General features: G+C 39.9%; 2 protein-coding genes across 4 annotated transcripts in view; one reads left to right on the top strand and one right to left on the bottom strand.

Moving 5' to 3' along the window:
• Nucleotides 1–6,376, top strand: part of INVS (inversin) — a 97,017-nt gene extending 90,641 nt beyond the window's left edge. The window contains exons 17-18 of one of the 2 annotated variants that reach the window (XM_063130835.1): nucleotides 4,797–4,847; nucleotides 5,443–6,376. In XM_063130835.1, the coding sequence (XP_062986905.1) occupies nucleotides 4,797–4,847; nucleotides 5,443–5,576 (185 nt within the window). In that variant the 3' untranslated portion in view covers nucleotides 5,577–6,376. The remainder of the gene's footprint in view (nucleotides 1–4,796; nucleotides 4,848–5,442) is intronic. The other variant, XM_063130844.1, reaches the window with a different exon arrangement.
• Nucleotides 6,377–6,592: 216 nt separating this feature from the next.
• The window catches only part of TEX10 (testis expressed 10), a 40,442-nt gene continuing 32,986 nt past the window's right edge, over nucleotides 6,593–14,048 (bottom strand). Inside the window, exons 13-15 of one of the 2 annotated variants that reach the window (XM_063130858.1) lie at nucleotides 9,597–9,778; nucleotides 7,638–7,848; nucleotides 6,593–6,886 (exon numbers count right to left, since the gene is read on the bottom strand). In XM_063130858.1, coding sequence (XP_062986928.1) covers nucleotides 6,773–6,886; nucleotides 7,638–7,848; nucleotides 9,597–9,778 — 507 coding nt within the window. In that variant the 3' untranslated portion in view covers nucleotides 6,593–6,772. The remainder of the gene's footprint in view (nucleotides 6,887–7,637; nucleotides 7,849–9,596; nucleotides 9,779–14,048) is intronic. The other variant, XM_063130867.1, reaches the window with a different exon arrangement.

Genomic DNA, 14,048 nt, shown 5'->3' with positions numbered 1-14,048 from the left:
GGTAATAGATGGAGATTTCATGCCACTGAACTCCTGCCATTAATTAAAGGTCTATTCAAATTCATAGGACATGCATTAGCACTAACTCCATAGATGCCATGAAGTACTGGTGTACTCAGTCACCCCAAATATATATTATAGGCAGTTACATTAATTAAATTAAGGGGAATTCCTTAACAAAGGTAAAAATCAAAACAATGATGGTTGTTGGAGATGCTTGCTTGTTCTTGCCCAGGAAGTAGTATAATATGCAAAGAAAGAGGTTTAAATCTCTCTCTCTCTCTCTCTCTCTCTCTCTCTCTTGCACTTAATTAATTAGTGTTAATTTGGACCTAAATAAACTGCCAATGATATGTACATCTTGGCAGTGAAGACTAAAAATCCTCCTAAAATTCACCAGTTTTAGAATCCAGATCAGATGGATCTGAAACATCCTGGTGGGGAAACCAAACCAGGTCTAAATAGAAACACAAACATCACCACAGACTCAGAATTTAACTGGAACATATTAAATATTTTATTTTATTTTATTTTATTTTTAAAATACAAAATTCAGCAGTTGGCATGGTGGTTATATGACATAGTTCAATAAGGAATTATGCAGCTCTCTAGCTAAATATTAATGCTTATCACTAGGTGGTTTCATGAATATAATTTGGAGGCTCCTTTATGATTACATTAACAGCAGTAAAAGGAAATTTATTTATTTATTTATTTATTTATTAATTACATTTCTATACCTCCCAATAGCCGGAGCTCTATTGTGACATAAATTTATGAATAATCAAAAGTATTTGGTTGACAAAGACAGCACTATGAAAGTAGCAAGTAAAATGGCTACTTGGACCACTAGCATAGTTGGTGACTATCCCTTCAACATTATCTTGCACTCTACTTGCATTTCAAAAGAAAGTCACACCAAATAATATAATTTCCACTTAACCTCTTGCAGTCTACTGGGAATGTAAAAACTAAGTTAAAGCATTACTAAGGCTGCAATCCTATGCATGTTTAGACAGAAAAAAGTCCTATAACTCCCAGCATACCTCAGCCAGCATCGACTTTTTTCTGTCTAATAATGCTTGGGATTGAATCCTAAGTTCCTTTAGGTTTGTGAATGTTCAAGCTTGGCATTTAAAGATTTAAGTATAGAAGCTAAAATATTCAACAAAATCTTCTTATCCAAAATCTAAAAAGTTTGCTTCAAAGTTCCTTGGTTAATTTTATATGAGTCAGCACTAAAAGTTATTTAAATCCTAAACTTAAGGTGTTTAAACTTAATTCTTGTACTAAAGGGTTAACCAAGTTTGATCTCAAGATAGTTCCAAGTTCAGAACGATGTTTCAACCTCAAAAATTAGACTACGTCCTAAGTTCAAAAAATAAAGTCCTAATTTTAGAAAACAAATGGTTAAAGCTAACATAGATTCAAAATACAAGAAGGGTTAACAAAGTCTAAGTGTCAAAGAAAGCTAGTTACCCACATCACTGGGTCTGATGGTCCAGCAAAGATATCAGAGGTGAAGTTGAAGCATTGTCAAAAACAAGCATGAGAGAAAGATTCCTTGTTGCATGAGCTCTTATACCTGTTGTTCTGGCCAGTGATGGGGTCTACAGTTGTGCCAGGGCCAACCATCCACCTATCAGAGGTGGTGTGACCACCTGACCCATGTACCCTCATATGTTGCCAAGTACCCTCACGTTTTGTTTTGGGAATGTATCTGACAAGTTCCTGCATAGTTTCTTCAAAGTCCCCCCCACTATCTTAACTTGTTGACACCGTTCCCTCTGATACATCTTCTTTAATCCCTAGGTCATCTAGACAGTTGTATATATCATTGTTATGCCTTTCCCCAAACCGAGAGGCATCAACTAAGGACATTTTCAATGTCCTTATCATTGCAGGTGTTGTCCACAAGCTACTCATCAAGGTCTTTAGTGTCTGAGCTCTGCTCTTCTTCATTCTCCTTATCAACATCTGTGAGGACTTGACCCAAAACCTGTTGTTCTTTTTCTGTGACATTGCAGAAAGCAAGATGAAAGCACACAACAACCTATATTGTGCTCTTCCAATCAGGTGCTGGAAGCCTGTAGCTAAAAGATGTTATAACATCTAGAATTATGTGGTCACATGTCCATGGACTTCTTCCACATGGATCTGTAATATAAGTCTGGGGGTCTTCTTAAATAAAGTCTGGGGTCTTCTTCCAGGTTTTCATGTGGATCCCCTCAAGAATCTTTATGTTATTTGATCATTTCAGGAACAGGTTGGCAGTTTCCAGCCCCTTGTTCAGATCAACAATGTTATTTAAACCTTTTAGTGCTGGATTGACAAAATAAATAACATTGTAAAAATGAACCTGAACAATACAAAAGCATCAAACTGCCCCTCCCCCCAAAAAAGGAAAAAATTAACTCTATGTTCTTACTCCTGAGTAGGAATGATCAGGGGTAATTTTCACCATAAAAATGTAGAAAATGCACCCTCCTTACCCACAGCTCCCTCATTTTTAAAGATAAAGAGATCAAAATTGGCACAGTGATAGCTCTTAAGTAGAGTTTTCAGCATGCCAAACTTGAATGAGATCAGTCCATCCCTTGATTTTTTAGGATTTTTTTATTTCCTCCTTTAAACCCTTTTCCTGGTAGTCTGCAAGTGCAAAGGATCGATTCTTTGATCATGTTAAGCTGTGAATTTCCAAGTTTATAAAATAGTGATCTGCTGGTTCCTTTACTCAAGAGTAAATCCCATTGATTTCAACTGCATTTACATCCAATTCATACTAAAATCCCATGCATGCTTACTTTTTAGTAAACCCCATTTTAGTAAGTCTGTCTCTCTAATAGGATTTTAGTATGAATTGGATGTAAATGCAGTTAAAATTAGTGGGATTTACACAACCCTGCAACCCTCTCCAGTTTATGCTCCAAAGCCTCCAGGCAGGGTGAGGGGAACAGGCATAGCCTAGGCAACAGGGAATAACCACGAAAGTACATAGGAGAGAGACAGGCTTTTCATGAAGTGAGTTCCGTAATAAGAGAAGCTACTTCCTAGGAAAAAGCAGTGAAAGACCAGGAGTGCCCCATGTCAATTACTAGGGCAAGGTGTCCAACTACCACGAACCAATGAACTGTAGGGGGAGGTACAAAGGAGATCTGAGAGTGCATCACAATGGGGCAACAGATACACTGGTGCGCAAGAGAGGAGAGGTGTAAGGATGAATGAAACGTAAAAGCACAAAGGTGTAAGTGCTCAGGCTTTCATACGCTATGGAAACGAAGGCGGATAATTCGAGGGTCAACATGTAGGTGGGATGGAGCTCAGTATTGCTAAGCTACTGAGAAAGGCATACATAAATAAGAATATGATAATAAATTCCAGAGGGTTGGATCCAGACAGTCATACATAGAGTAGACCCACTGAAATACATGGGATATTTAACTTAATCCTAACTTAAAACCCATTTATTTCAATGAGTCTACGCCAAGTATGACTAAATCTGGATTCAACCCAGGATGTGTTTCGTAGACAGTAATCTTGTACACTTACCTGTCAGTAAGTCCAATTGCCTTCAACGATGATTAATTCTGAGTAGACATATATAAGATTTCACTTCACTTTTTGGTTTGTATGTGATGGGATACACATTCGGGTTGGTGAGAAATTGCTAGTGATAGATATGACAATATTATGTATTAGCTCATGAGGAAAGTATTAGTTAGAAGGTATGGCAAAGCATGTGAGTAGTAGAAAAAAGATTTAATGATCAGATCCAGGCATAAGAGTTCTGTAGGAGGAAGAAATAAATTGATGCTGTAGATAGAACTGCATGTCATGTAGGCATTTTCCCCATGTCAACAGAAGGCAATGGCCAGAACTGTGTTATAGGAGAGTGTGTGGCTGAACAAATGAACAGGCATCTAGGCACAAGCAGGGCATGAAGGCAACAACCCTCCCCTTTCTCCTAGTACCTGGGATTCAGCAGCCCAAGTTCTCCTTCTTCTCCTCAACATTTCGTTCTTCAAAACACATGCTGTATCCAGTTTAGCAGCTGGATAATTTTAGACCTTGGACTTAATGGTTTTATGGGGGAGGGGGGGTCCTGTAGATAGCCATGTATAATTGCTTCAGTTGTGAAGCACACAACTAACATTTTTTGCCTCCCCCCCCCGCCCTACAGCTGCATCTACATTCCTGACATGTTAGAACACAGCTGTTCGCAAACCCTGATAAAAACTACTTTGAGCATGTGCAGTTTTGCATTTTAAACTCATGTAAGTCATAACACCACCATGACTACACCTCATGGCCTTCTGCTGTGCGGTTGTGTGTGCTGTGGGGCCTGGACTTGGCCCCAACACCCAGCACTAGCAGCAGCATTGCTGAAAGTGGTGGTATAGCGTGCTCCTGTCCAGTAGGTCTCCCTTGTACCACAGGGGGCAGGGAAAACATGATGCAGCCAGTGGAATGGGCACAAGGAAATGTGATGGACCATGCTATCATGTAGCATCATGTGTGCTATAGCATGACATGTTACAGCAGGGAGGAAGCACTCTCCAGACCACATAGTTTCACCAAAAAGGCAAGAGAGGTTAGAAAAGCAGGGAAATAATAGCTTTGGGGTGTTGGCATAGGGAGTCGGATGTATTTGACTAATCTATGATGTACTCCATGTAGTAAAAACATAATGGACCTCTGTTTTGTGCTTATGAAGCACGTGATGTCATCAGGCACAGCTGAACTTTTGTATAACTGCTTTCTCTTACCTGATCACAGCTGCCTCTTAAATATACCAGCACCTGAATACTCAGTGAAAGAAAACAGAGATACTTGTGCCAAAGGAGCAGGTGAAACACAAAATTCATTTATCTGGATAAGAATGGTTTGCTGTATAAATTCCTTGCATAGCACCAAAGTAATTTTAAATTGCACAAGACTGGTAGATGCTCTTCCAGCCATGGAGAAAGTGGGAGTAACTATATTGTAAATTATCTTCAGAGAGATGGTGGAATTATTCCCAGAGGGCTGGTATAACCATACTTTCAATAGCTCAGGCTGCAACTGCTGTTTTGTGCTTTACTCAGTCATGTACTACAGATTCCTGCCTTTCCCTGCCTTTTTGCAACACTAACTAAAATATGAATAAATCTTTAGGTAGAATTATATATCCCATTGTGGATTTTTTTAATGAAAGGACAGTATAGAAATATTTAAAATATATTTTACAGATGCGTTGTCTCAACTATGATGTACCCAAATCCCCTCAACTTTAATGACATTTCATAATGTATTGATGATAATTCATACTCATCTAATAGTCTTTAGCTGGTGAGGCAAAATTTTAAGTGGTATTGATGGCCACTATGGCTTTAAAAGGGGAGAAAGGCAATATTTTGATTCCTCATGGCCAAACATGCTAACACATTTGTTTTTGTTTTACAGCAAGTGGATTGCAGTACCTTTGCTTGCTGGAGAAGACAGGGAAATTTAAACAGTTTTCATACAATATGAAACCTACCACAACTGTCAAAACAAAGCAAACGAAGTCAAGGCATGAAAACAAGAATGAGCTATAGCATTAGAGGAGAACCTATTACTTTCATATGGACACTTTAATAGTTTTTATCAATTTATTCACTTATGTGGTCTTAAAACAGTTCCAAGGTACTGAGACTTTCATATCCACCAAAACCAGTAATGGAAATCCATGAAAATGTACTGTGTTGGGAGACAGTTTACTGGCAACAGCTAGAATGCCTTTTTCGTATCAGGCTGACTGAAGAATGCTATCCTGTGCCTTCCTCACTTGCCACTTCCAAGATAAGCAAATCTGAACCAAAGGTACTAACAAATGTATTTAACAAAGGAAGTTGCCTTATTCTGTCAAACCATTTCTTTATCTAACCCAGCACTATCTACTTTGACTGGCAGTTCTCCAAAATGTCAGCCAAGTTCCCCAGCCTTACCTTATGTAAGTGCCTTGCTCTTGCACCAGTGTCTATACATGAGCCAAGGATGGTAAAATTTCAGCTTAATGGTAAGAAACAATTGTTAACACAATCCTCTCTTTTACACACAAGACAATCATATACATTTTTAAACAACAAATTTCAGGGGTAATGAGTTATAACACTGTGTTTAAGGTGCATTTTTTTCACCCTCAGACATATTGTTGCTTTATCGTCTCCGTATTCACATATACAGGTTCTTTGCCCATACAATACGATCCAAAAGGAGAGGCGGGTAAGAAATAAATGTATTATTAATTATTATTATGGGGTTTTCTTTTATTGCTCTGGAATCTGTGTTAGATAATTGAGCTGTATGTAAATATTGATGATGATAATAATAAAGCTACCTTCAGGAACATTCCAAAGCTCTAGCAAGCATTCCCTCTTTCCTACAGAAGATTTTTCTTTACCCTCTTCCTCCTCAGTTCTGTTCTGACCACTGCATTAGCAGCATACTCAGGAAACTTCACTGTTCTGCAGGTTTGTTTTGTCCACTTTATCTCTGTATTTATCTCTTTAAATAAATTATGTAGTTGCAGAGAAACTAATATTTTCCCTCATTGTCTTCTTATCACAATCAATTTAATCCTCGGGACCAGCTGTTTTAGATTTCTGTACCAGTGCAAGAGAAGCTTTTTTAAAAAAAAAACACCACACACACAACTTTTATGAAATGTACTTTAATTTCCACAGAAAATTGACATTTTGCATTCACACCCAAATGGAAACAAAACATGTTCAACTAGATGCAACTGTTCTCTTTAATATACTGTGTTAGCTGCCCCAGATCCTGGGGGATGTGTGGCTAGGTATATGTTGAAATAGTAATGGAGGTCTGTCAACCATTGCTCTTGAGGTTCACCACTCTTCAATGCCTAAGGATCAGAAAACAGTGTTATTGCTTGCAATTTTCAACCAAGGTCTCACTTACTCAGTCTACTATTGAGAAAGGAAACATTAGCATATTTATTCTCTCAATCACAACCCGACTGTTGCAAAACACACTGCTCTCGTCTCTTTAAATATAAATACGGTGTACAATTATCTAAGGAGGGCGCAGGGTAGAACTGAAGTAGTCTTGGGGGGGTACATTTAATTGTGGTTCTAGCGTGATTTTTAATGAGACAACTAAACATATCTAGGGTTAGAACTTCAGTTTACAATAAGTTACATTCATTCTTCATAGCATACCAAGAAATAGGCTAATTTACTTAGAATACATAGTAGCAACCATATTTAGTAAACCAACAGTGCAATATTGTTTTTCTGGATCATAGAGAACAAAGGAAATGCATTTACAGAGTAAGTACAAATTAGTAACAAATCATGCTTTATCCCCACTCCAAACCTGGAGTGACCTACCAAATATTAGCAGCAGAGAACAGCATGAATCCTCACTGCTAGAACTGGAATTAGGATGTAAATTATGCTTAATAATTATGCTTAATAATTATGTTCTCAGATGTGCTCATTTCTGTGAGGAGATCTGCCTCTTTATAGTTTAAAGGAACACCATGGAAGGAGAGGAAATTCAGACTTATTCCTCAGAGAGAGCATGTGCATCACATTTCAATGGAACTACAGTCTACCTTAATAAGCAACTAGTGATTAAGAATTGCCTCCTACCATGATATCTTTGACAATCTGTTTCACAAGGAGCTCATTGGTCACCATATGACTTCGCAGCTGTCCATGTTGCATTAACAAACGAAGGAGCTGTGCAAGGACAGGCAATTCTTCCCGGCAGACTCTGCTCACTTGAAGGCTCTGCAACATCAGTCTCAATATGCGAGGCAGAGTGGTCAGCAATGAAATACAGGAACCCCACAGTACATCCCTGTGGTGGAAGAAAGAACAGGAATAGGGAAATTCAAGTGTGCATGAGTCAAGCTGAAATTAATCCTTCTTTCTAAACCCACCTCTTTGTAAGGATGAACAATGTAGACAAAGATTTCTATTAGGAAAACAGTAGACCCACAAAAGACAAATGACAAAACAGGTACACAAAAAAGTTACCTGCACATTCTCTCCAAGGGGATGGCACTTAATTACCAATTATGGTTTATAAAACCCAAATCTTCTTATATTTAACTGTGCTTAAAAATGAGCAAGGTGGGAATTTTGCTGCGCAGACAATCATAGACGCATCGTTTATTAACGGATTGTTGTTGTTTATTCGTTCAGTCGCTTCCGACTCTTCGTGACTTCATGGACCAGCCCACGCCAGAGCTTTCTGTCGGCTGTTGCCACCCCTAGCTCCCCCAAGGTCAAGTCTGTCACCTCCAGAATATCATCCATCCATCTTGCCCTTGGTTGGCCCCTCTTCCTTTTGCCTTCCACTTTCCCTAGCATCAGCCTCTTCTCCAGGGTATCCTGTCTTCTCATTATGTGGCCAAAGTACTTCAGTTTTGCCTTTAATACCATTCCCTCAAGTGAGCAGTCTGGCTTTATTTCCTGGAGTATGGACTGGTTTGATCTTCTTGCAGTCCAAGGCACTCTCAGAATTTTCCTCTAACACCACAGTTCAAAAGCATCTATCTTCCTTCGCTCAGCTTTCCTTATTTATTTATTTATTTATTTAAGGATTTTTATGCCGCCATTCAGCCAAAAAAGGCTCTCATGGCGGCTTACAAAAGTATTTCTTGACAGTCCCTGCCCACAGGCTTACAATCTAAAAGACATGACACAAAAGGAAAGGGGATTGGGAGGGAGGAGGAGGAGGGGGAAAAGGAAAGCAAATTCAGGCACTACAATCTTAGTTGCAAAGTTCAGCAGTTACAGTTTACAGCAGGAGGGAGGGGGCTCTCAGCTGGAGCTGGACCCAGGCACGGTGGAGAGGTGCCTGGCTGCTGCTTCCTCCCTCACTGGTGGCCTCTGCAGAGACAGTTGGTAGCAGGAGGGAGGGGGCTCTCAGCTGGAGCTGGACCCAGGCACGGTGGAGAGGTGCCTGGCTGCTGCTTCCTCCCTCACTGGTGGCCTCTTATGGTCCAGCTCTCGCAGCCATAGCTTACTACGGAGAATACCATTGCTTTAACTATGCGCACCTTTGTTGTCAGTGTGGTGTCTCTGCTCTTAACTATTTTATCAAGATTTAACGGATTACCAAATTAAAACTGCCTGATAAACACACACACACAAGCCTTTAACAGTGTTCAAGCTCTCAACTTTCTACTACTGGGGTGGAGAGAGACATTAAGAGGTATTCCAACTGCAGAAGTACGCATTTTTGTTTTTATCTCTAACCTACTTTAGGCTAAATTCAACTTCAAAAATGGCATATTGTTTTGTTTTTAAAAGAACATTCTAGTGAGGAGAATAGACTAATTAAAAACACTAGTGTCTTAGAATAGTAATATTCAAAAATCCAATATCTGAAGTTTAGGAACCAGGAAAATTAATGAAGCCATGCTCTAAATCCAAAGATTAAGGTGACTGCTGCCAGCATAGACCTTCTCTCTCTCTCTCTGTGTGTGTGTGTGTGTGTGTGTGTGTGTGTGTGTGTGTGTGTATAGAGACAGAGAGAGACGCCGACCTTTACAGGTTACATATTTTAAGAGTTAAGTACTAAAATTAAAAAAAACTTACCTCTTCTGTAAGTGTTCTGTATCTTCTCTCTCTATTGTTAATAGGAGGTAAAGGAGACTGTAACATAAAGAAGCTAGGAACTTGGAGAGATTTTCATTAAGGAGGCACGCTTGATCCAAGAGCTTACTAATGGCACACAAAATAGATCCAGCAGTGGTATCAGGTATTACAGTCAATCCCACCTAGGAAAAAAAACAAATTCATTACCTTCACACAGCCTCTTACTTCTGCCATAGCCCTATGTTTGTGTCCGAGTGTTTAAAAGAACAATTCTAGTAATAACCAGTTGCCCTTCAAAAGCTGTTACATTTTAAAATCTGTTCCACCTTTCCTTTGGAGTTCATCACATTAATGGGCAACTCTTTATTCAACAATAGTGTAGTAACCACTTTTCAAAATTACCTTGTCTACCATTATCAAGTAGAAGTCAAAAGCTTTAAAATATGACAGAAGAATATTGTTATATGGGTAGGGTGAACTGAAGTGCCCTATAGCTTAGGAGTCAGATTCATTATAATATGCATAGTGAAAAAAATCAGGTTTTTTCGACACCGAAATCAGATTGACTACATACTTTGCAGCCAAAGGTGGCGGACATATATACAGACGGTAAAAACAAGACCTGGAGCTGACTGTAGATCACGAACTTCTTATTGCACAATTTAGAATCAAACTAAAGAGAATAGGGAAGACCCACAGATCAGTTAGATATGAGCTCACTAATATTCCTAGTGAATATGCAGTGGAAATGAAGAATAGATTTAAGGGACTAGATTTAGTAGATAGGGTCCCGGAAGAACTATGGACAGAAGTTCGCAACATTGTCCAAGAGGTGGCAACAAAAAACGTCCCAGAGAAAAAGAAAACCAAGAAGGCAAGATGGTTGTCTGCTGAGACACTGGAAATAGCCCAAGAAAGAAGGAAAGCAAAAGACAACAGTGATAGGGGAAGATATGCCCAATTGAATGCAAAATTCCAGAGGTTAGCCAGAAGAGATAAGGAATTATTTTTAAACAAGCAATGTGCGGAAGTGGAAGAAGACAATAGAATAGGAAGGACAAGAGACCTCTTCCAGAAAATTAGAAACATCGGAGGTAAATTCCAGGCAAAAATGGGTATGATCAAAAACAAAGATGGCAAGGACCTAACAGAAACAGAAGAGATCAAAAAAAGGCGGCAAGAATATACCGAAGATCTGTATAGGAAGGATAATAATATTGGGGATAGGACAGACGGTGTGGTCAGTGAGTTAGAGCCAAACATCCTGAAGAGTGAGGTTGAATGGGCCTTAAGAAGCATTGCTAATAACAAGGCAGCAGGAGACGACGGTTTCCCAGCTGAACTGTTTAAAATATTGCAAGATGATGCTGTCAAGGTGATGCATGCCATATGCCAGCAAATTTGGAAAACACAAGAATGGCCATCAAACCGGAAAAAATCAACTTATATCCCCATACCAAAAAAGGGAAACACTAAAGAATGTTCAAACTATCTGACAGTGGCACTTATTTCACATGCCAGCAAGGTAATGCTCAAGATCCTGCAAGGTAAGACTCCAGCAATTCATGGAGCGAGAATTGCCAGATGTACAAGCTGGGTTTAGAAAAGGCAGAGGAACTTGAGACCAAATTGCCAATATCCGCTGGATAATGGAGAAAGCCAGGGAGTTCCAGAAAAACATCTATTTCTGTTTTATTGACTATTCTAAAGCCTTTGACTGTGTGGATCATAACAAACTGTGGCAAGTTCTAGGTGGTATGGGGATACCAAGTCATCTTGTCTGCCTCCTGAGGAATCTGCATAACGAACAAGTAGCAACGGTAAGAACAGACCACGGAACAACGGACTGGTTTAAGATTGGGAAAGGAGTATGGCAGGGTTTTATACTCTCACCTTACCTATTCAACTTGTATGCAGAACACATCATATGACGTGCTGGGCTTGACGAATCCAAGGCTGGAGTTAAAATCGCAGGAAGAAACATTAACAATCTCAGATATGCAGATGACACCACTTTGATGGCTGAAAGCGAGGAGGAGCTGAGGAGCCTTATGACGAAGGTGAAAGAAGAAAGTGCAAAGGCTGGGTTGCAGTTAAACCTCAAAAAAAACAAGTTTATGGCAACCAGCTTGATTGATAACTGGCAAATAGAGGGAGAAAACGTGGAGGCAGTGACAGACTTTGTATTTCTGGGCACAAAGATTACTGCAGACGCTGACTGCAGCCAGGAAATCAGAAGATGTTTACTTCTTGGGAGGAGAACAATGACAAATCTTGATAAAATAGTTAAGAGCAGAGACACCACACTGACAACAAAGGTCCACATAGTTAAAGCAATGGTATTCCCCGTAGTAACCTATGGCTGCGAGAGCTGGACCATAAGGAAAGCTGAGCGAAGGAAGAGAGATGCTTTTGAACTGTGGTGTTGGAGGAAAATTCTGAGAGTGCCTTGGACTGCAAGAAGATCAAACCAGTCCATACTCCAGGAAATAAAGCCAGACTGCTCACTTGAGGGAATGGTATTAAAGGCAAAACTGAAGTACTTTGGCCACATAATGAGAAGACAGGATACCCTGGAGAAGAGGCTGATGCTAGGGAAAGTGGAAGGCAAAAGGAAGAGGGGCCGACCAAGGGCAAGATGGATGGAGGATATTCTGGAGGTGACAGACTTGACCTTGGGGGAGCTAGGGGTGGCAACGGCCGACAGAAAGCTCTGGCGTGGGCTGGTCCATGAAGTCACGAAGAGTCGGAAGCGACTGAACGAATAAACAACAACAGTGAAAAAAATGGCCAGCTGACTGTAGAAGAATTCATTATGTTGTTGTAGTGGTGGTGATTCTTAATCATCATTTCAAGCGTAACCTCCCTTTCCTAAGTATTCATGGCCACATTTTTCATCGGGATAAATCAGTCACAATATTAGTTGAGGGTGGTATGATCATTTTCAATCCTAATGGAGCGAACGCAGTTAAGTAAGGTTTCTGATATTAAGAATCTTACTGCCTTTCTGTCTGGCCTGCAGTCCAGATTTGGGGCAGATCCTGCCTTGGTTGAGCTCATGAATGTCTTATACCAGGAGATGGAGAGAGAGGAAAGAGTATGAACCTGTTTATTCTATTGGATGTCTCAAGTGTATCTGAAACCACCAACCATGGTATCCTTCTGGGCCAATAGGCTAGAATGGGGCTGGGGCATCTAGGTGGCTTCTGACATTCCTAGAATACAAATCACGGAAAGTATTGCTGGGAAACAGCAGCTATACTGCATGGCCAATGGCGTACGAAGTAGTGCAACAAATTGTTTTGTCTCCCAAGCCACATCTATATGAAACTGTTGGGTGAGGTAGTAGTATCTAAGGAACTGATTGGCAATTACATTAATACATTGTTGAATCCTGTGATTGGGATTCATCCCTTTTTAACTAACAGTAGCCATGGGGGTAGAGTGGGGAGCAGTTTGATCCACATCAGGACCAGGGTAGTTGGAGTTGGGTCACAATTTTCATTACGTCTATCACAATAATTGGTCAAGGATGGCATAATTATTTTCAATCCTAACAGATTGGAAGTAATTCCCCAATAACAGTTTCCCCAGAGAAAAACACACCCACCAGATGTCAAGCAAATAGCAGCTAGTGGAAGGAGCAATTTTCAGCAGGAAAATGGTGTGGGGGAGAAAAGGTTAACCCCATAGTCCTGACGTATTCTGTTCCCCCTCTGGATGCTTTTGTTTTGTTTTCACTGAAGGAGTATCAGTGGTGTACCAGTTGTGCCTGTTCCACGAGAAGATGGGCTTGACCATGATCATTCATACTTTAGTCAACTCCATGCTAAGCTTCTGTAATGCAAGCTACGTAGAGCTGTTTTTTGGTAAATTGTCCAAAAAATGCAAATGATCCAAAATGCTGTCCTAATAGTCTATGGTGCTAGCTTTACAGAGCAATCAACTCTGGTACTATTCAATCTTCAGTACTGGTTTCTGGGCCCAATTCAAAGTGTTGATTCTTCGCTTTAAAGTCCTAAATGACCTGGCTTATCTTAGAGGCAGCCTCTAGCAATGTATTCCCTGCTGTACACTCCAAGCAGAAGTCCTGCTCCAATGTCTCCCATCATCTATTTGGTAGGTGGGTATGAAATACAGGGACTTTTTTTTGTCATGGCAGTATTGTTGTGGAATGATCTCCTAAGGGGAGCCCATCTGGCCCCATAATTGCTAAAAATTATCAATTGGTGAAGTTGCAGGTTTGTTTGGAAGACTTTTGATGATAGCTGACAGCTATGTAAAAATTCTTGCTGCTGCTGATTGGTGGTGGAGGGGGGAGTTGCTGTCTTAATTAGTTTCATTTTTATATTATTTTAAAACTCTGTTATTAGCCACCTTAAATTTTCGCATAAAGGAAAGTAGGATATAAAAATTTAAAGACAAACACAGTATTAGGACTTTCTTGACAGT

The sequence above is a fragment of the Elgaria multicarinata genome, chromosome 1, assembly GCF_023053635.1.
Source record: "Elgaria multicarinata webbii isolate HBS135686 ecotype San Diego chromosome 1, rElgMul1.1.pri, whole genome shotgun sequence".
NCBI lineage: Eukaryota > Metazoa > Chordata > Lepidosauria > Squamata > Anguidae > Elgaria > Elgaria multicarinata.
The sequence above is the reverse complement of the archived record's forward strand: the minus strand, read 5'-3'. Positions and strand labels throughout refer to the sequence as shown.